The sequence below is a fragment of the Panulirus ornatus genome, chromosome 68 (assembly GCF_036320965.1).
Source record: "Panulirus ornatus isolate Po-2019 chromosome 68, ASM3632096v1, whole genome shotgun sequence".
Lineage (NCBI taxonomy): Eukaryota > Metazoa > Arthropoda > Malacostraca > Decapoda > Palinuridae > Panulirus > Panulirus ornatus.
In genome coordinates, this window is record NC_092291.1 from 20051179 (window position 1) to 20074874 (window position 23696).

At 47.0% G+C, this 23696-nt stretch overlaps 1 protein-coding gene across 3 annotated transcripts in view; it reads left to right on the forward strand.

The window, feature by feature from the left end:
- The window catches only part of LOC139747260 (uncharacterized), a 292326-nt gene extending 288152 nt beyond the window's left edge, over window positions 1–4174 (forward strand). For all 3 annotated transcript variants that reach the window (XM_071659355.1, XM_071659352.1, XM_071659353.1), the window contains one exon: window positions 332–4174. In XM_071659355.1, the coding sequence (XP_071515456.1) occupies window positions 332–1546 (1215 nt within the window). In that variant the 3' untranslated portion in view covers window positions 1547–4174. The remainder of the gene's footprint in view (window positions 1–331) is intronic.
- Window positions 4175–23696: the final 19522 nt, after the last annotated feature.

Below are 23696 nucleotides of genomic sequence, written 5' to 3' on the forward strand. Positions count from 1 at the left end.
GAAGGGGTCTTAGAGTCGAAAAGGGATAAAGTAGAGGAGAGTAGATAGGAAAGACGAGAGAAGGATTTAATAGAAGAGAGGATAGATCGAAGGAGGAGAGGGGTAGACAGGACATATTCTTCAAGAGAATTTAAAAACTGGGAAGGTCAAAGATTATCATGAAATACTAGTGATTAATTGTGAATGTTCCTGTTCGTCACTAAGACTGCAATTGATCTCCTTGCTGGTTCTAGAATACCTCAATTTAGATGTAAGGGATGAATGAAGGAATCAGAAAAGTGTTCCCCCCTCTCTCCACCTATTAATTCTCTTGATATTTTTTTCATTTCAGTCGTTCTTCGGTCGCACATACAACAACCTGTCGTCCCTGAACGAGTGCAAGAACAGCGGTCGTTGTGTCATCAACAAGAAGACGAGGACATCGTGCAAAAGCTGTCGTCTCCGCAAGTGCCTGATGGTGGGCATGTCGAAGAGCGGGTCCCGCTACGGCCGCCGCTCCAACTGGTTCAAGATCCACTACCTGATGCAGGGCAACAACAACAACACCAGCCCCGCCGCCGCCTCCACCCACAGTGATCTGATGCTGTCCAGCGAGCCTGCCACTACCACCACCACCAGCGCCATTACGCCAACCTCCCCGGGCCTCATAAGCCCGTCGCCCGAGTCCAAGACGCTTAGCCCAGACTTTAAAGACTTCAAAGACTTTAAGCTTAGCCCTGATTTTAAGCTCAGCCCAGAATTTAAAATCAGTTCCGATTTCAAATCAGGTTTCGAGTGCAAGGGTATAAATTCGCCCACACCCTCCTCGTCCGAATCCCATAATTCAGACTCCTCGCTGGAGCTGAGCGAAAAACCTTTGTTCCCTCCCTACCCAGAGCACCTTTACCCGAAGGACCTTCTGGCGTTGTACAATCTCCCCACGTTGACCCCCCACCTGCCGCCCTACGTCACGCCGACCTCCCTCGCCCACCGCTACCTCTACCCTTACTACCCTTCACTCCTCTCGGTCTACACACGTCGTCATTACCTCGACTCCCTCCTGCAGAAGGCGCGGCAGAACGAGAACACCCCGGTCGAAACCGAGGACGAGCCGAGGAACCTAGTCTCCCCAAAACGAGAATTTCCACCGCCGCCTAAAATTTTCAAGCCAAATTCCACCCGACCTCTCCCCGACCTGAAGCTAGGGGTACGGAACTCCTCGAGCCAGTCGCCAGTCCGAGGCATACTACCTCTTCGTCAGGAACCTCCAGTGCGGGACATAGCGCCAGGATATAACCCCGGACATGACCTGACGCCACGGGGCAGCCCCGAAATTGTCCCCTTAGCGGCCACCGCGCCTCAGGATCTCCCAATCGACCTCAGCGTCAAGAACAAGTCGCCGAGCCCTTCGCGGATGGAGTCTGAGGACGAGCATTCCGCCTCGAGCAGTCCACACGGAATAGAGGACGAGGAAAGAGAGAACAAACACGAAGACGATGATGATGAGAGCAGGAGTAAGGAAGAACAGGAGACGCCATTGGATCTGAGCGCCGCAAGGACTGTGTAGCTCACGCCGGTGCCCAGCTCCCAGTGCCATAGTGTGCCCGAGGCACGGATGCCCCATGTTGACTCCTTCGCTCACGGGTTAACCGGCTGCTCTAGCATGGCGAGCCCCAAACGAGAAACCAGAGACTTTGGTAATGACGTGCCTTCCTCGTTTGGACCGCCCCGCGGTGGCTCACAGAGCCGGGTCCAGCAGCCTTCCTAGAGTGCCTTGCCATCACCCCTCCAACCGGGAGATCTCCTGCAAACAAATCGACTGTTTTTGGTAATCAATTCCTAAAGTGCCACATTGAAAGTACAAGTTCTATTATCGTCGTTGAGTGTATAGTGCGTATATTATAACATACACATATAAAAAAAAATATATATATATATATTTGCAAGTCTATTTTACTATCATAAACCAGCGTCTATTTTTTTTTTTTTTTCCTTTATTGAGATCCTCACATTTAGTCAGTGCAGGGACAGTGGAGCTGAGCCTGTCACACGACGAAGGGCTCAGACTGAACTCGAGTACTGTACGGATGATGACCATCGAGATATAACACTCCCAGTAACACACGCAGTGACACACTGAGGCTATGACTGTAAACACACTTGCCTCCGGGTCTGGTTGCTAGCTGTGTTGCAACGAGTACTGTAATCATCTGTTGTCACAGTCGAGGAAACAGATAGTGAAAAATATATATATATATATACATATATACGCAGTGCATCACTGCCTGACATGTATATTTATATATAAAAAGCATTGATAAGCAGTCTTTTTCTTGAATCACTTTTCCCCACATGGATGTATTTCGAACACCGCAAGGTGCTCGAGACATATTTTTGAAGCTTCGTGTCTGTACAAATATCAACACATTATGAATGATGTAGATATCAATTTATATAATGCATTTCTTTATGGACTATGAGCCGTGTGTGTTACCCATGGCCGAGAACGTATCGTGGGTGTTCTCCATGTGAGTTGAAGCGGCAGGTGTCAGTTGTGTTGCTGGTAGATGAGCGAAGCAACACACACACACACACACACACACACGCACTCCTCTGCTCGCTCTTTCGTCTCCGGTGTTCCAAGCTCACGCCAAACCCACCTTTGACGCCGCGCCCTCGTCAGATGTGCCCGTGAGCTGACGGCAGCACCGCACCAGTGCAGGACAGATGCACACCAGTCTTCCTTCTTTTTTTTTTTTTTTAACTCGTTGGTTCGCACACGAGGCGTCGGAGTGTGCAGCGCACGATTGATGAATGGTCGTGTCGACTTGACCCATCACCCCAGTGCTGCATGACGCCCCAGTTCACGATGAGACAGAGCAGATGATTATCTCAACACTCAGTATTTATTTTGTACATAAATATATATATATATATATATATATATATATATATATATATATATATATATATATATATATATATATAACGTAGAGAAAAATGTACAGCCGGATTTTGTATTTCGAGAAGTGGACGACCACTGGCTCTCAGCTCCTGGTGGCTGGCAAACACCACAATTGGATCTCCTCAAAGCTCGTATATCATCCACCAGTTCAAAAGCTCTCTGGGTGGGAATGCTTACGACTTAAGAGTTCCTCTGGATTGGCCTATCCCTGACTGGTATACTATGCAAGAAGAAAGTACATTTGACCTCGTTAAAGTACGGTGATTATGGGATGCATTCCGTTTCTGATGACATGTCGTGGAAGTGACAGATGCACTGGACCACCATAACAATTAGCCACGACAACAGCTATGATTGCTGCCACAGCAACAGCTATAATTGCTAACACAGCAACAGCTATAATTGCTAACACAGCAACAGCTATAATTACCGGCGACTGCTGAGAGGTACAGACAAAAAGAAATGAGATTTTATTGAGGATGAAAATATTCACCGGATTTTGAGAAATGTTTATCGTATTATAGTGAACAGAATTTCATCATAGAGGTTTGTCCAAAGGTTACTCAGAACTCTGCATGTGATGCACACGAAGGCGAGGATGAACAGGTCTTCCTCACCTCACACGCACTAACGAGGGAGAAACAAAATTACGTCAAGAACAATAAAGTTATGAATCAGTCCCTTATAAAGGTTGACTTGGTCTCCGGTCACCACTAGAATTTACCAGTTTGCTGGGTTTAGTAGTAATTCAACCACCCAATTTTAGACTTCAAGATCCAATTGTCCAATTTTACGTACGAGTCGTTGAATATAAAGACAGTTATTTTAGGTTTCGATTTCAGGAACAAGATTTTTACTGGAAATGCCATACCCCAAGATAGAGCACAACATGCTATACCCTATACATGCTATACCCTAAGGTAGCAGCATCCTCTGCAAGAGCATTTGTGTTCGGAGACCTCCTCCACAGCGTTCGTGAATCTCACAGCATCCTCCACCGATATTCTTCTTGTATAAGACATGCCAGGCGGGATGACTTCAGACTCGCTCTTCGTTAATTACGTGTCACACAAAAGACTCTTTTGATTCCATCTATACAGTTGCCCCCCTCCCCCCTTGCCAACCACTGGGTATATACGGGAGAGACCGTGAATGTCATATTTATTGTAAGTAAAATGTCGGTGCCATCTAGCATGTAAGATTTAGAGTAATATAATAAAATGTTATGATAATTAAGACCGTGTTTTTCCTGATCCTGTTCCACCTCTCGGCAAATATATTTCACCCCCAATTTACCAGCTACTGTTGGACCCAGTGTTTGCTTACCCTCATGACTAGCTGAGCCGTATGTTGCTGAGTTTTCGTTGGTATGATTATAAGATAATCCATTTCTCTTGTAAGATGATGTCATAAGACACACACACAAACACACACACATAAGAGACATACAGAATATCAAGAAGTGGTAAGAGTTGGGGCCCTACGAGCGTAAAACACACACACACACACACACACACACACACACGGGCCACACTGGTGTGCCAGTGTGTTTTTAGTGGCGTTACTGCCCATGACTCTGCACGTGCTCACGCGGGGTTGATGACAGGCGGCCCACGTTCAGCCCAGGTGTTCATCCTCCCCTCGGGGTTGGTCGATAAATGGGTACATGGGTTAGGCTGGGATGTGTTAAGAAGCGGGGTAACGCGAGTGTAAAACTTTCTCCCCGCACCAGGTAATTGGTAATCACACACACACACACACACACACACACACACACACACACACACACACAGTGGGAGACCACCAAGTATTAGTACAGTTGGCCTATATGATTAGGTTTCTTCACTATCGCCACCAGCCTGGCTCTCCCACGACGCCCTCTCCTGTAACTGATAACTCCTGCGCCAGGTACCACTTTACACTCACCTCGGGAAACAATTGACCCATTGGTCAGAATGGCTGGCAGGCGGGAAGGGGTTACCAAGGGTAGGTGGTCGACTATTTGCCAACATTCGTATGTATATCTCCTTCGTTCAGTCATAACTGCACAGCATACCTGTGTCTCTCACTCATAACCAGATAATCTGATTCCAGGAATATACGACTCTCCTGTTGCGAGAGGGAGAGATGTGGCGGCTATTTGGGTATTCGGAAACCGTTGGTGCACTTGTCGATGGAGGCCCGGTTTGCGGGCCTTATTTATGGCATTTCTCTCCCTCTGTTGCTGAAAGACGTCACGTCGGCCACAGTTTTGTTGCCGCCATTGATGCTGTCAGCGGGAACAAGGCGGCCGATTTACTGGCTGAATGGCAGCGACCAACATGGCTGTCTCTCGTGGAGAAATATGCTCGTCTGAGAGTCTAAGAGTTCATGACCGCGTTGCATCATGCGACGATGAAGTAGATGGGTTGGGTAGGAGCTGTCGGCCAAGCCGAGTTAATGCTATATTGTTATTCCCACAATCTGACACACGAGATTCATATTTTGGGCACTGCCATATGAGGCTGATGTGCAAATCATGATTATGTCCACGTTTACCGATGCACCAACACGTCCTCGAGTGTGTGAGGGGCCGCCACCGGTGTCTAGCCCCCGCGCCAGAACATAGCAGTGATATGGGGGTCTCCCGGCCACACGCGTACGTTATGCCGCAATCGAGAAGTCCATCTTGTGGTGTACAGACGACAAACGCTGACGGATGCTCCTCACTGTACACACCACTCGTGTGGAATCCCCAATATACGCTGTCCCACAGTGGAAGTGATGCTCGTGGAAATGAATGTGACATACACGAGTTGACCTTGGGGGATGAGAGTCAGGCTCATGGTGACAGTGATCTGTGCTTCTTCGTCCGTCGTCTTCTTCCTCTCGGGCATTTAGGCTTCCAGGACCAGTCGACCTTCAGACAGCCTCTTGGAACGTGTCTCTGTGATTTATGTTTACTAGGAGGAAATTGACGATATCTACCAATCATATGTGTCAGAAAAGGTTCATTATCTGTTAGAGCTTTGTTTCGATGGTTGTAAACAATCTTGAACGCGGTCAACCTGATTGGACTGGGCCTCTCGAGCCAGTTTAGTCTGGTTCTGAACCAACTGTCACCGTTCCCTCGTCACAAAGCAACGCCTGTGACACGCCTGTCACTAGTTTCGACGGCAAGAATACCCTTGCCAGTAGCTGTATATCGTATGTTCATGATGGAGATGATGTTGTAGCCCCGTAACGCTAAAGATCAACTTGTTACAAACTTACAAACTGGACATGTCATCTTCGGGTACCCTTGCACTGTTACTACACTGTGGTGGTTGCATCATCAGCGGGTGCCAGTGCCTGACGACCCTACAGGTTAGGGTCACGGAGGTGGGTAGCCCTGAAGTGTACGTAGTCCTCCTGGAGACTAGAGGGGGCAGGTATGTGATAGCCGGGAACCTCCCGGGCTCCAGGTATTACCAGGTTATAAATGTATCTGGTCGGTCACCTGTGGAGACCGAAAGGTGAGCCTCACTCGGCCTTATCAAGTGATACAATGACCCTTCGCTGGGCCTCACTCAGCGTAGATCCACGTGAAGACAGGTGGTCCCATGCAGTTCATCAAGAGACCAAAGGAGATACGAAGACAAAGAATTGTAACTCATAAAGAGTACAAGCACAAAGGAGTACAAAAGGAATTCATACAGCAACAGACCACTGGCTCCAAAAAACATGGCTTCATCGTTATAAACAGCTGCACGTAAGAACCTGTTCCACTGGACGGATATAGAAGCAAAACTCGGCCAGTGTCAGGGTACCACACGAATTGCTACATTCCACGAAAACCTGACCTTTTTCTCACGATTATTTTAATGGTTTATGTCTGATACATGAGTGATGATTTCTGATAATGTTTTGATGCTTTTATCGCTAATCCATGCCGGGATTAAGAGTTGCAGTAACCCATACAGACAGGAGGATGGGCAGGTCATGGCTGTCAGAGAGACAGACAGTAGAGTGTATCGTATCATATGATATAGAATTTGTTCATATTTGATCCTCGGAATAGAGCACCAGTAATACGGCAGGATACCTCGCTTACGAGGAGAGCAGCTCATCCTGGTAGAGATGTTGGTGGGACTTGTGTCCCCACTATTACTGTGACGAGAGACATGTAAGAGACAGTGTGGAGTAGCCTGGTATAGTTTGGTCTAATGCTTTCCAGTTATGCATTCGAAGGTAGCCCCAATAGCCATGTGAAGGAGGAGAGTGGATCGAGAGAGGTAGCGTGGAAGATGAGAAAGGAGTGGTGGAGAAGGTGATTGGAGGATTGAGGAAGAGAGAAGTGGACGGGGAGGAGGAAAGTAACGATGACCCAGTCTCAGGCCTTTGACGAGCCAAAGAGAAGCATCACATCTAAGTCGGTTCTCCCTGACGTTTGTCTGTTAGAACCAGCCTTATGTCTCCCACGACTGATGGCTTCTCCCAGCCTTTTGGCACACTATTGAGCCCTCCTTCACGAGCTTGTCTTTCCGAGGCGAGAGTGAGGCTGGCTTTTGTGCTGGAGGTTGGCCGAGCTAGCCAGACCCCCGCGCTACACCAGGACCCTAACAATGGGTTGTGAGCTCTACCTGATGGGCCTGACTGGTGTTGTGAGTCAGACGAAGGTATGGCCGGAGGATAGGGAGAACAGCAGCAGGAGCTGAAGAGAGAACAGGAGGGACAGGGTTAGAAAGGAGGGGATAGGAGGAGGAGGAGGAACTGAGGCAAAATGCCTAACCGTTAGGTGGAATAGATGGGAAAGCGCTGAGAAAGAAGGATATAAAGATAGTGTGATAGACTCTGTCATAAAAGTTTCAAAAGTAAAATGTCCAATGGAAAACTGACTATTTTTATAGTTCATCAGTCATCACAGTTGCAGCTCAGTGACACATAACTGTCACGGAGTCATACAGACGTCCCACACCATCAACCAGCCCAACGCACCATCATGTGGTGCAATCCCAGTGTCAAAGAGTCAGGTACTACAGGTTCAGATAAGACAGAGAGAGATCGAGGCTGCCGTAAGGTTGGGTGTGAGGTTCAAAAGGTGTGGCCTCTCATTTCGCTCTACTGTGGCTGCCTAACACAAGGTAAATATGGCCAGTGTATCTCTCGCCCACAAGAAGAAAGCGAGTTGAGGACGTGGGTTACGAAAGGCCGACGTATTGCTTTCCTATTATCTTATTCGATCTTGGAGGCTCTAATGTTCCAGCAGATTAGGCATGTCTTCGTTGAGCATAATTGAACGACAGACATTTTTCGATTTCAGTTGAGGTTCTTCAGCGGCTGATTTCTTGTCTTTTTTTTTTTTATTCATATGCCTTGTGCTCGAGGTTCTGAAGGTCATTTGCATCATAACACTGGACACTAACCTGTGTTCATGACCAGCTCTGGCACGAAGGACTTTTCATGAAACTTACTTACCAAGGATTTATGGAAGTGTTTTGTTTGGCTACGTATACTTACAATGGTGGACTTCAAGGTTAGCGCATAATTGGCTAGATTTTCTTTTTTTTAGAGCGTGCCTCAGGGCAGCATGTTAGGCCCTCCATTGTATGCATTTAGAAAAAAAAATCCCCTCCCTTGTGGTTTACAAAACCTCCTTCCTATAACCCACAGTGAATCAGAGGATTCCACTGGAACGTCAATGTGCAGCTGTACTCAACACAAACCCGTCTGTCGATGCCTTACTGGGATAACATCCCCGGGTAGGCTGTGGTTACGATACGCTGGGTGGCGAGAAGCGCCAGTGGTGCTGATAAGCAAGGAGCTGGACGTGATGTCTTATACTAGCGCGCGAAGATCTTGTAGAAATTCTGAGATTGAACATTTTGCTTTTCAAATAACTGTAAACAGTCGGCGAGGCAAGTTCAGCAGCAAAGAAACCTTCGTCTTTTATAACTGCTTTACCAAACTTGAAAAAGATATCACGTCACGTCACTGTTAATTCACAGAGGTGGGTAACATCCTCCTGGTAGGATTCAAGAGTAGCTGTTACTGAAACCTAGATGCTCGAAGGAGTTCGAAGCTTCACTTCCATAACAAGGTAGCGCGCGCTGACTCGGATAGACCACAACGACTGATGTGGATCAGATACACTGGCGCTGCATTTACTGCAGCTCACCTTACATCTTGCTGGGAGAGGCTCGTGTGACGCCATTAATCTCTGGCACAAGGGCTGGGTTCTCTGTCCACTTGAGACAGACTCGAACATTACATCAGACGTGAGACATTATGCAAAAAATAGCGTGATTCTCGGATCCCAGACTCTCTAAGAATATGAAAATATGACGTTATTGTGGCCTTGCCTTATGGTTCTTCCCTCGTCCCTTCCATCATCGTTGCATGATGCAACGCGGTCATGAACTCTTAGACTCTCAGACGAGCATATTTCTCCACGAGAGACAGCCATGTTGGTCGCTGCCATTCAGTCAGTAAATCGGCCGCCTTGTTCCCGCTGACAGCATCAATGGCGGCAACAAAACTGTGGCCGACGTGACGTCTTTCAGCAACAGAGGGAGAGAAATGCCATAAATAAGGCCCGCAAACCGGGCCTCCATCGACAAGTGCACCAACGGTTTCCGAATACCCAAATAGCCGCCACATCTCTCCCTCTCGCGACAGGAGAGTCGTATATTCCTGTAATCAGATTATCTGGTTATGAGTGAGAGACACAGGTATGCTGTGCAGTTGTGAATGAACGAAAGAGATATACATACGAATGTTGGCAAATAGTCGACCACCTACCCTTGGTAACCCCTCCCGCCTGCCAGCCATTCTGACCAATGGGTCAATTGTTTCCCGAGGTGAGTGTAAAGTGGTACCTGGCGCAGGAGTTATCAGTTACAGGAGAGGGCGTCGTGGGAGAGCTAGGCTGGTGGCGATAGTGAAGAAACCTAATCATATAGGCCAACTGTACTAATACTTGGTGGTCTCCCAGGTGTGCGTGTGTGTGTGATTAGTAAACAGGAGGTAAAAGTAGGATCTCAGAAATGACAGGAAGAAAATGACTGCTCGTGTGCACTCAGGTGACTGGAGTTAGGCATCCACGTCTTGATATGGTTAGATAGCGAATACATCAGCACCCGGACCACACTGTCTCGCGGGCCATCATCACCTCTCCAGTGGGTAGTTTCCACACACACTCAGCACCCAGGATGGTGCGCAGTGTGACTCTCGTAACACTATACATGATTAGTATAGAAAAGTTCGGCATTACTTAGATCAGTGTTCTGTGTTTTGAGTTCTTCACGACCGGATGAGATCTACAGAAGGTGTCGCCAAGTACTGTTAAACCCAATTGTGTGTTAAGACCTAATTTCACCACTGCGGAGCTATACATAAACACCTGCGACTGTCGTAGAAGTTTCGTGAATATGTTGGGCTACTTTGCCTATCACTACTTTGATTCCCCCTTTTTTTTCTTTCTCATTTACGTCCAAATGAAGTCAACAAAAGCACTGTTCTCTCAGTCTCTAACTTGTGAATTACTACATGCATATATGAAAAAAAGCTCTACGTATCTATCGATCGTCTTTCATTCCTATTCCAATTTACACAAGGTGGATGAACTGCGCACATGCGCAGAATACAGAGGCTCCCCCATTACTCTCGTGTCAGACTCTCTACCCTGATACCCAAAGCGAATTCTGCAATGACTCTATAGGTGTGTTCTGGCGTTTCGCTCGACACGGTGAATGGTGCCCGTCCCTCTCAGAATAAAGGGCCAAAGCGTACGAGAAGAGACACTGAGGCTGAAATACAGCAGAAGGTGAACGAGATGAGTTGTACAAATACTGTCTCTGGATTTCAGTCGTTTACTTCTGAGTTAGCATATGATTACATTCTAATTACGAGAGGTAGATGTTCGATTACTTAGACAGTCACTTGAGGTGTAATCATACTCTTGACTTGCTAGCTTTGAACAGTGCTCAACTGAAGCTTGTGTGTTTCTTGACCATATTGGACAATCCTTTTTTTCGTCTTCACCATCGCGAACTCTCTCATTACAACCCCCCGCAGAGATCCGTTGTTCGTTTCCTCCTCCCTCTTGAAGTAAAGGTGATGACGACATTGATGATGGTAGTCTTAGCATGAACGTCTGTCACGAAGCAGGTCATCCATAGTGCACCAGTCGTAAGCTTGAGGTATGATGTAGTAATCTGCCGTTGAATGCAAGGATGTAAAGCCACCGTGTAACCGACAACAGTGGCTAAGATTTAACCCAATTTTAGGCGATTTTGAGATTACGTACATCTGTATATACGGCTGTGAATTCTTTGCCATTTTTTTTTTTTCCTTTTCTGGCGTTGAATATAAAGCTTGTACAACGTTAACGACTTTATGGACGATTGAGACTAAGACGATAACCTACAAACGAACCGCTTACTTTATCGCGAAGTCACCGTCATGGCCGACAGTGGATTGCTGGTGAGGACAACAGTGAATCAGTCTGATCATGGCACGTAGAGGACATACAGGGGAAAGGGTATATGAACGGGGATCACAGACCAGCGTATATCGGGTCGTGTATATCGGGTGAGATGACGAGACGACTGTATGGGATCAGTTTAGGGAAATGTGTACCACAAGAAGGGAGGGGAAAAAATAATGGGAGATCTCTCGAATGATCTCTTGTATGAAATATTCAAGTAAACGTTGTTTTATAATGCTGGTCATGCAGGTATCATCTTACTAAATGGCTTTGGCCGCCGCTCACTCCAGTTAAAATTCATTACACAGTGCAGGCAGGAACAACCTGATTTTAGGAAGTCAAACATGGACGTAAAATAGATTAAACCAGTTAGTTTCCAGAGGGAGCGAGAGGATGGTATATGCATACCTAACTACACCTTGGGGTAGGATCCAGCTGGCTCATTGGTACCGAAGCTATTGGGGAATCTTTCATGGTGAGGCTTCGAACCCAGTTCTTGTGTACATGTGCCTGAAGAATACTAAGTAAATGTTATCTTATGTCCTGATTTAATCACATTTGTTAATTGCTGTAATTAGACTCTTAGCCATATAAGGAAGGTCATTATTCTCATTTATCTACCGTGCTTGTTACCGGCCCTAATGGCCAAGCTCTTTTCATTGTTTTCTGACTGTCAAACGATTTATTTTTTTTTTTTTTCGTAACAGACGGACGGATTGACAGACAGACAGACTGACAGACAGAGAGGCAATTAGACTAAGGATAGGAGAAGGGCTGACGAAAGAGAAGATGATGGAGGTCTGACCATCAGGTCTTAACGACCAACGTAAGTTATCCTAAACCACTGAAAGATCATCATCACGCAACAGAAGCTAAACGATCGGGATGATGTTGAATTATTGAGCACACAAATCACACACTTTATACCAGATTAACTCATTAACTCACTGCCGAGGGGTGGCGGTGGAGCACCCCGTACTAACGCCCGAGAGGCACCGACGCACTCGGTCACGTCACCGTTTGAAGCATCGAACCCGAGGATCGAAGCGCGCCGGTACCGTTAAACCCTTGTTGCAATCAGTCGTTATGACGATGTAATGCATCAAAATAATTTGGTAATTAGCAGAATACGTCAGCCTGTCATGATTTATCAAGAGGTGGGGAGTGAAGAATGAAGAAGAAAAAGCCAAGAATAATCCTCACATGGTGTAAGACCGACCCGCGAGCATATGAGCGAAGTGAACCGACCGCTGGCTGCTGCCGAAGGTGGAGCATAGCGGTGAGGGAGATCGCCTCGAATGATCACCTCGAACCTGGTCAGGAACGGGAGATTAGACCGTACGGGCAAAAGGCAGTTAGGAAACCCCCCCCCCCCCCCCCCCTCGTTAGTAGCAGTCCCTCATTATCATGCGAGCGGGGCGTTTCATCAGAAGTTTCTGTTCGAGCGAAACAATTAGTCTCGTTAGCGGCGAGAGGGAGGGGAAAGGAGGAGGGGATATTCTTCATTACCTTACGCTTCCCCGCAATACCTTATGGTCTCGGGAATGGATACTGTATGTTAAAGGAGGAAAATTAATATACACATATTTGGATGCATGATAAGCCTTTATGAATAAGGGAATGTGGTACTTTTTTTTCTCTTTTTTTGCTGTTGCCTACGAGTACACAGGTTGATGGAGTGCACGAATGAATCACTGTGTCCGTACGTGTATTCGTGAACCAGATGCAAGGGCATGAATTTCGTGCGGCCAATGGATCACCGGAGCTTGAAGCTTTTGAACAAGACGCACCGATCGTCGCTTCATCAGTTTACACCAAAAAAAAAGTAATACCATTTTTGTGAAACCATAAAATTCGGAGGATTTGAGAAGAAAATGACATTCAAACTGTGGTAAACGTTCACCTTATGTTTATGAACAGCATGGAGGATATTTTGAGACCATGAATCCATCACGTATTAAAGATGCGAGAGAAGAGGCGTGAAGGGTGGAAAATTTAGTGAAGGGAGTGAGCTTCTGGACACATCAGGAATAAGAATGAATAAAACCGAGTAGTGATGGTGAATTATGCCATTAGTCTTAGGAGGGTCACAAGCGAGTGAGGAGACACTGAAAGATGAGAATGAGACGGCACACAGAGTGTGTGTGTGTGTGTGTGTGTGTGTGTGTGTGTGTGTGTGTCTTCGAAGCCACAGGGGACTAGCCTGCTTCCCAGACATCGATATGTCCCTCTTATTTTCCGATTCTGTCCAGTGTACCATCTTGACCACATGAGCCCGACGGTATGACCCTGGAGCGCGAACGGTATGTATGACCCTTGAGCACGGCTGCGAAAGGAGTTCAGCACAGACCCACATCCATGGGAAGGTGAGGTGAAGGGAGTGTGGCCAGCGATTACACTGGTGGGAGTTTATTAAGGTTAAAGTGCGTGACAGAGGTAGCCCCAGTGCGTGAGGGGGGTCAGTTCTAAGCATGAGCAGGTGAGTGAGTAACGCTAAGGCTCTGGTGAGGAGGAAGCGGGGTTCGCTCGCCGGCGTAAGTGATACCCGAGGCGATATTGGTGGAACAAAAGATTCGTGGATGAGCTTTCACATATCTGGAGGAAGCATAATGCATGGGTGAGAGGTGGGAGTTACGTCATGCCCCGGGAACGGCAGAGGGAGTGCTGGGAGCGTTGGTGGGTGGATGTATTTGGAGGGAGGGAGAGAAAGACCGATGTAAGCAGACGAAAGCAGGAGAGGGGGAGTAGTTCATCGTCCAGATTAACGGTAAGATTACTGTGTCTCCTTGGTTGTTTGTGTGTATTCACTGGTGGACTAGTGGGGAGATCCTGTGTGTTCACTGGTGGACTAGTGGGGAGATCCTGTGTGTTCTCTGGTAGACTAGTGGGGAGATCCTGTGTGTTCACTGGTAGACTAGTGGGGAGATCCTGTGTATTCACTGGTAGACTAGTGGGGAGATCCTGTGTGTTCACTGGTAGACTACTGAGGAGATCCTGTGTGTTCACTGGTGGACTAGTGGGGAGATCCTGTGTGTTCACTGGTGGACTAGTGGGGAGATACTGTGTCTTCACTGGTGGACTAGTGGGGAGATACTGTGTCTTCACTGGTAGACTTGTGGGGAGATCCTGTGTGTTCACTGGTAGACTAGTGGGGAGATCCTGTGTGTTCACTGGTAGACTTGTGGGGAGATCCTGTGTGTTCACTGGCGGATTAGCTTTGGAACAAACGTATATTCACTCCACCCTCGGCAACTTCTGGGTCAAGTCAAACGCTAGGGTCAGACTGCTGATTGTCAGAAAGAAAACTGAAGAGAAAGAAAATTAGGAGAAATTATGAAAAAAGAGATGTGCTCTTCCTCCTAGGCAGCGAGATGATATAAGAAAAAATGGATTCTTTCTGAGAAAAGAGAATGAAAATATGAAATGCGAGGACGCGAGATGTAGAACAAGTTCATGTATATATATATGAACTGATGATGAATAAGAAGACACGGCGACCACGAGCACTGGACTAGTGCTGATTACCATATGACTTGGATGAAATCTGAATACTTGTACATAGCAAAATACATAGAGACCTTTAGGGAGTGTAAGATAAGATCAGATAAGATGTCTTCATTGTGTTGTGGTTCACCGTAGTCTGGTCTGTGGGAAGGAAATGTTGATTCATAACACGGGGTGATAAGCCGAGAGTTGCAGAGATGATGGCGGTCCGCAACTGCATTGCAGGATACTTCACAAGAAATAGATGGTAGAATACGAAGGCAAGAGCTGAGGTGATGGTAGATGACTGATTAATGAAGTCATTGAAGAAATTCTAAGAAGATATGAGACTGTCAGAAGATGGATGAACGAAAAACTAGGGAAGAATATGGAGAGAGAGAGAGAGACTACATCCCCCACCAGGAGACATATAGCGTAAGCTGGTAATTGGCGGGAAGATTGGGATGACACCAAAGATATTTTCCCATACGAGATGGTCGTCGACACACTGGCAACAGCAGACCCTCCACGTCTGATGGCAGCGCCGACGACGGTCCTCGAAGTGCGACACACAAATGCCGGAGAGTTCCACGAAGGGTTGGGTGGTTGCCCGTCAGGCCTGTCACCTGCTATGGACATTACGGCCATCACCTCCGAGCTCCATCCACCAATGGACATATCCTCAACACCTTCTCCAGGATGATTCCAAGGCCACATACACACTCTCACTATGCATGTGTGGCTCATGATGTGCTACTGACGCGCACTTATCAGCGTCCCGAGGGTGGAATAAAGGCCCATTGTTTTTGTGGTTGGTAAGGGCTGCCCCTAGCCTCACTCCTCCTTTCAAAGAGAGGCCATGAATAAGCGAGAGAAAGTGTGCGAAGTTAATAGAAGTTCAGAGGGTCTTCCATGGATGCACCTGAAAGATTATCGTTGATCACAAAGCAAATAATCGTCTCAGAGACTGATAAGCCCATTATTGACGCACGTATATGGAAATCTGTGTAGGAGGGAGTGAAGATCTGTGTGGTGTGTTATAACCACAGGAGTTCAAACCCTTGAACGCAGGGCTTTGAAGAACGTTGCTGTTGACACACGCGAAATCGGACAACTCCTTCAGGGACTACATTCTCTTAACGTTCATAGATCAGGTGATTCATAACCATATGTGCCAGAGGAATACTGTCTGGAAACTCTACCACGTGAAGGAGTACTACCGTACATCCTCGAGGGGTACTGTCTGGATACTCCTCAAATGAGAGACGAGTACCATGTCTACCCGAGGAATATTGTCTGGATATCCCTCAAGTAAGGGACGAGTATCATATATCCTCGAGTAATACTGTCTGGATACCCCTCAAGTGAGGGATTGGTACCAGTGGAGTGGAAAAGTGAGTACATCTTACTCCTACGTCCATGTCAAGAACAGACCTGCAACAGACCAACATCACTTATCAGGGGTATGTAAACACAAATAAAGGTTAAGATAGATTTATCTCTGAACGGTAAGGAAATCATGAAGAATAGACTCAGTGGGTCTCGAAGTAATAGACTCAGTGGATCTCGAAGTAATAGACTCAGTGGGCCTCGAAGTAATAGACTCAGTGGATCTCGAAGTAATAGACTCAGTGGGCCTGGAAGTAATAGACTCAGTGGGCCTCGAAGTAATAGACTCAGTGGGCCTCGAAGTAATAGACTCAGTGGGCCTCGAAGTAATAGACTTAGTGGACCTCGAAGTAATAGACTCAGTGAGCCTCGAAGTAATAGACTCAGTGGGCCTCGAAGTAATAGACTCAGTGGGCCTCGAAGTAATAGACTCAGTGGGCCTCGAAGGAATAGATCGTATCTCGCAATTCTTCTGCATGACAGAGTAAGCGACATCTTGTAAGAAAGCGTTAAGAACGAAGAACGAACCGACCCTGTGATAGTGACCAGATGTCTTTAACACAGTTCTGTGTGAGAGGCTACGACAGGAACCTAACTCTCAAGATGAAAGGCCTTTAAGTGAGATCAGCATATATCCAGAGAGAAAGAAGCACAAAGCATCTGCGAGATTCTCCTTTTTTTTTCTTTCTTTCGAAAACGGGATAAGGTAACGAGTGGGGTCCCCCAGGGGTCAGTACTGGGCCCTTTGCTCTTCGTGATTTATGTCAGTGACTGGCCTGAGGGACTGTGTAATCACATGTAAGCGTATTTTCTGATGGTTCGAAGCTCATGAATAGAGTTAATAGATTTTCTTTTTTTTTTTTTTTGGCGGCGTTGCAGTGACCTGCTGGGTGACCTTAGATTACCCACAACGGTGCTCAAACAGTGGCTGGTGAAGTCTAGTCGAAAGTAATCCGCGAGGTAATGAGGATGGGAAAAGGGAATAACAAATTACAACTGTTCTTAAGGAAGAGGTCATTTATGATTTGATGTCCTGCTTGATATATTGGCGGAGATATACATGAAGGAGGATAGGCTGAAGCACAGTGTTAGCCAGCCAGTGTTGATGATTGTGTTAGGATGTGTGAGGAGATCTCTACAGCGTACGTTGTATCCAGGTTGACGTATGCCCTGACTGGTTTCTACTCATGTTCGAATGGACAGATGATTCCTGTTAGAGTGCAGTACAGTGCGCCGACGGTGGCAGACGCGCACTGCACGGGGTGAGATATCATGAAGAGAGAGAGTGTGGCGGGGAGCCACCAACAGGCGCAGTCGAAATGCGGAGGACATGACCAGTGAAGAAAAAAAAAAAGACATGGAAATGCCAGTATGAAAATAGAAGACTCTCTGTCTCTCTCTCTCTCTCTCTCTCTCTCTCTCTCTCTCTCTCTCTCTCTCTCTCTCTCTCTCTCTCTCTCTCCGTATTCACACACACACACACACACATAATTTCCTTTTCCTCCATCCATCTTCCCTGTTAGGAACCTCCGGAATTCATCTGCACATATCAGCGCGCTTAATGCTTGCAATGCATGACTGCCTCTGCTTGTAGTTGCTATCTGGCTCTGTGCTGACCTATTCTGATGTTATCTCCAGACCACAACACTCTGGCCCGAGCTCGCTTACCCTGAAAGAAGAAGAGGGAGGAAAAAAACGAGCAGGAGTCGCTGTGAAGTGTGTCAGGGGTTGTCATGCTTCACTCCCAAGCGAAGAAAAAGATCATCACAGGTCCTGGTACCTCAGAGGAACAGGATGCAATGGGCGCTTCAGAGAAATAGAATGGAATTGTCACTTCAGAGAAAGAGGGTGGAATTGGTACTTTAGAGAAATAAGATGGTTCTGGTGCTTCGAGGAGTAAGATGCAATTGGTACTTCAGAGAAACAGGATGGAATTGGTGCTTCAGAGAAATAGGATGCGATTGGTACTTCAGAGAAACAGGATGGAATTAGTACTTCAGAGAAATAAGATGGTTCTGGTGCTTCGAAGAGTAAGATGCAATTGGTTCTTCAGAGAAATAGGGTGGAATTGGTGCTTCAGAGAAACAGGATGGAATTGGTACTTCAGAGGAACAGAACGGAACTGGTAACTTACGTAGCTGAAAGGATTGATAAGACTCTCGTACTTGCGTGTTGTGCCCCCACCCACCTCCGCTTCATTATGCTCTCGATGGCACGTGCAAGAAGACATAGAGGCAGCTGCTATGTTGATCCGCAGGCGTAGGTAGCATCCATGCTCGCCATCGCCACTTCCCGACTATAGCACACGGTAACCGGGTGAGGGCGGGGGAGTGGGACTATACCGTTAATTCTGAGGTAAGCTAACTTGTCGAGGCATTTGGACAGTGATCCAATTCCCTTTTGCTTTAGGATTGACATCTACAGCGATCGTCCCTTTTATATGCCTATGGTAAGGGACGTTGTGGACTCCCATTTCCAAAAGATTATTCTTCTGAAGGAGGGCTGCAAAGAGCAGATATTTCCCCGTCTTTCTCATCAAACGTCGAATTCCGTATGGGAGGTCAGTAAGGACCTGCAGCTTCGTAAATAAGTTTCCCCGGTCTGAGTTGTTTATGATTATATTTCTTGATTAAGCTCGGTTGTCGCCTGGGTAAGACATGTCGAAAGTCTCAGCTGGAGCTTGAGAACGGGGTAGAGAGAGAGAGAGAGAGAGAGAGAGAGAGAGAGAGAGAGAGAGAGAGAGAGAGAGAGGAAGAGAGAGAGAGAGAGAGAGAGACTAGGATGGGAGGCTTCTGGAGGCTGACGCGTGCCTGCAGCTGGGCTAAACTGTCCAGCTACTGTGGTGTTCCTGGAGTCCTACTTCATACATACATTAAGTCTACGCCGTGGACACGTCTTGCGCGCAAGGCTCGAGTGCTCCCTCCCGTTAATTCTCGTGCACCAAACACTCGATACTCCAAAGCGACTCCGAGAAACATTTCATCACAACAGACGTAGAAAGTTGTACATTGAAATACCTTATTGAACGCGAGCTGTAAAGGGAGTCCTTAACAATGTTAAGGGAGGCTACAAACAAGGTTTTAGTTGGGTGTTTAAGGTGAAGGATCGACGGAAAGCTTCCAGGTTTTGTTTAAGGAATGAGCGGGCTGGCAGGTCAATGAATTTTCATGTGTAGGTTAAGCAAGTCTGTTTCAGATGGCCAGATAGTGGCGGAGGGGGGTGTGCAGGGCTGAGGTGGGAGGAAGGGAGGGAGGATACGTTGATGTGTGGAAAGTGAGGAGGCTTGGTGTGAGGGAGGGTGTGGAGGGCTGGTGTAAGGAAGAATGAGGATGGTTCAATGTAAGGGAGTAGTTATCATTATGCAGTTGTAGTGTTTCTTTTATTGTATAATCGTACAGTAGTGGAGCTTTACACTGTGTCGTAATACAAGAGGATTTGGGATGTATGTAGTCTTCATACAGCAATTGGAACGTGTCATCATAAAGCATTTGGGATGTATGTAGTCTTCATACAGCAGTTGGAACGTGTCATCATACAGCATTTAGGATGTATGTAGTCTTCATACAGCAGTTGGGATGTCTGTCATCATAAAGTGGTTGGAACGTGTCATCATACAGCATCTTGGGTGTATGATGTCGTCACACAGCTGTTGAAATGTATAATGTCCTAATGCAGTAGTCGACGTTGCTTCACTGTCATCACGAAGCAGTGGGTGGAGAGGGGCGTAGTGTGAGCGATGGAGCTGCCACCACGCCCTGCGGTGGTCTGGTCCTGGACTATGGCTCTCATTATCATTACCGACCCAATGACTATATCCAGTCTGGCATGCGGAGTTAGTGGGTTGCCTTAAAGGTGGCGATTTCTTCCGTGGCTTACGAAACTAGGGTGATGCCTCAGAGTTCCCTGTTACCTACCCTGGCTCACCAAGCTAGCCTTCGTTCCCTTGAGGGTATACCTTTCCTGTATCATGATGTCCCAAGTGTGGAGTGAGACGTGGGTTCTGTTGTGGTAATGGGATCATACTCGCCCCTTGCGAACGCCCCACTCAGCTCACGTGGAACACACGTTCGTAAGGGGTGTTTGCATTCTGGAGTATTTTACAAGTGTGCTGGAGTCGGTTTTGTCGAAGACTAATGGGTAGTTAGGTGGTTGTGACACACACACACACACACACTCTCTCTCTCTCTCTCTCTCTCTCTCTCTCTCTCTCTCTCTCTCTCTCTCTCTCTCTCTCTCTCTCTCTCTCTCTCTCTCTCTCTCTGCTTTATTCCCTCCTTCCTTGCTGTAACCCTTCCCTCCCGTTCCCTGTCAACGGGCCTCTGCTGTCTCTGCCTCTCATCTCTGCTCCCCAGGTCTCCCCTCGTGGCTGGATGGCTCGACCCAGCAGGCCCAAGTGGCCCCACTCGGGCAGCAGCAGGTGCTCAATTTAGCGCACAATGAAGAATAATGTAGCTCATCAGAGACTCTCCTTATTGATTATGCCGGGGAGGCTGAGGAGGGAGGCGAGGGCTGGGAGAAGGGAGATTGGTGATGGGAAGGGAGGTTGGGTCTTGGGAGAAGCTGAGGTTGCGGAGAGAGGTTGGGAGTAAGGAGGGAAGCTGGGGTTGGTGAGGGAGGTTGGTGTTGGGAATGGAGGCTGGGGTTAGGTAAGAAGGGTTTGGCTAGGGAAGAACGGTGAGGCTGGGAAAGGAGGCTGGTGCTAAGAGGGAGGCTTGGGGTTTGGGAGGGAGGCTTGGGTTAAGCAGGGAGGGGAGGAAGGGCTTGGGCTACGGGGAGGGAAGAGGAGGGTGGCTGGTAGCAGGAGACCTGATGGTCCATGACGAGGGTATCTGCCGAGGAAGAGTGATGTTATCCACATTTCCTCCTTTTTTTAATCACAGGGACAAGATAATGAAGCAGAAGACACCCGGCCCCTCACACACCACTCCCTCTGGCTACAACAGCCGGCAGAAAAGAACTAAAGGAGGAACGCCATGTGGTGTAGGAAAGGTATACTGCCTTTGAAGTTTAATAGGAAAGTGTAGATTGGAAGGTGTGGCTAGAATACTGCTGGAAGGGGGAGGATGAAATCCGAAATGAGAAAGGAGGAATTAATTTTGTGATTACGTATTTAGAAGGGGTATATATAAATCTTCCTTAATGAGGCTTATTTTGGGATAATTGACATCGGCAAGGTCGTGATTCACAGATATTTGATAAGCCCTCATCACAGACAACTTTTGGTTGCTGATGCCAATGTTCTACAACCCTAAACATGAAGAGAATTTCGCCAACATTAGCATTATGTCTCCTTCCTTTTGATTTCTTACCAGCATTTCTGGTCGTTGAAATTTCCATCGATTGCGAGGAATTCATTGTGTGTTATGTTAAGTTGTCTGCTACGGTATTTTGAATCTCTTTAATTCCCCTGGAGTCTTTACTTTCTGGGGGAAAATAATTTCAGATCTCTTGAGTCTCTCTTCCTAGATCTCATTTCTAAGTGAGTAATAAGTTTTTGTTGCTCTTCTTTGTATTCTTTCTAGTTTCCCTTCGTCTTTGATCAAGTCTGACGACCAGAACTGAGTAGCATATTCTGTGTGAGGTCTGACTAGGACGTTGTAAAGAGGAAGTTACTCAGAACCTTCGTGATATAGTTTACGTTTCTGTTTGTAATCCCACACATTTTGTTTGCCTTTACCAGATACAGTTAGGTATTACTTTGCATATGAATTTTAGGTCATTACTGATTATTATCATCTCTAGGTGTCTATCTTCTTCTTGTGCTGGTAATTGAGGCCTACCCAGCACCTGTAATTAAACTTTGTCTCGCCAAAATGCATTGCTTTGCATTCGTCTACACTGAAGTCCATTTGCTATCTTACTGACCAGTCCATCAATCTGTCTGAATCCCTTTGAATCCTTGGACTGTCATCCTTTGAGTGACACTCATTTCCCAGTTTCGTGTTCTTAGCAAAGCTTGAGTTTCTGCTGGTGAATTGTGTCGCCAGATCACTAATACAGATGATGAAAACTACGGGTGTTAGGACTGCGCCTTGTGGTACCCCGCTAGGCACATTGAGTGAGTCGGATGTTTATACCCGAGAGAGTAAGGAAAGGTAAGGCTGGAGGGAGGGAGGATGGGGAGGATGACGGGGAGAGAGGCTGGTGTTAGGGGGTTGGGAGGGGAGAGGAGAATGGAGACATGGCTCGGAGGAGAGAGGCAGACCTGTGGGATGGGGCTGAAGGAAAGGAGGTTTTGGGAGGTGCACCCAGGTGTTGCAGGCTGTTCTGGCGAGGATCTCATCACGGGGAAAGAGGAAGCAAAAGGACGGCAGGATATTACGAGGTTATACAGGGAGCAAGAAGGTATACGTGAGAAAGAGGGCTTATGCAGTGAACTGGAGTAAACAGAGTAATCTAGAGAACGCGTTGGATCAGAAGAGTGTAGGAATGATTTTCGTCACATGTGTTTCTAATGCCCGGACTTTTCTTTCGGGATCTCATTAGTCAAATCACGCGTCTAGAAATGGTCAATGTAATTGATTTTCTGCGCTGGAGGGACCAAGAATGGGCTTGCCTGTGAGATTCCAAGTCAGGACGTCACACGTACTCTCTTTCTCTCTCTCAGACACATATGCCGTGCCCTAGGGATGCAAGAAGCTTGAGATAAGATTTGCTCATCAACATGCAGTGCCCTAGAGATTCAAGAGGCCTCAGGTAAGATTGTCTTATCAATACGCCGTGCCCTAGGGATGTAAGAGGCTTGAGATAATATTTGCTTATCAACATGCAGTGCCCTGGAAATTCAAGAGGCCTCAGGTAAGATTGGCTTATCAATATGCCGTGCCCTAGGGATGTAAGAGGCTTGAGATAAGATTTGCTTATCAGTATGCAATGCCATAACAATACCAGTAGCTAAATACAGTGCCTGATAATCACAGGAAGGTCGAGACGAGATCTGCAAATCAAGATGTATTGCTCGAAAGATGTAAGTGGACCGAGGATAAGATCCGCTAATCCAGGTGTTGTAGAGTCTTGGTCGCGGAGTGTAATCCATGTGTATTAAAGTCTTCGTCGCGAAGTGTTCCCTAATTAAGATATGCTTGTTAATCCAGCCCTCACCAGGTGGTATAATGAGGATGTATCTATACATTAGCTGATACGCTCGGTGCTCAAACGAGGGTGTTTTCGCAATCAAGACATGCTCCCTAATCAAGATGCATTATGCTGTTTATGCTTGCTAATGAGGATGTAGCCCTTCAGGTTGTCTCAGCACATCAGGATACAGTAAATCATGAAGAGGCCGTGCGTTCCGATAAGGGCAGACGCAGCGGCTCAAAATGGCTGCGAATTAAACTGTCATTTTCCGTTTGATGAGAAGCCACCCGCGCTCCCACTATAGCACTGAAGGTCACCTAATTTTCCTTCCCCCCCGCGTGAAGAAACTAAAAGTAT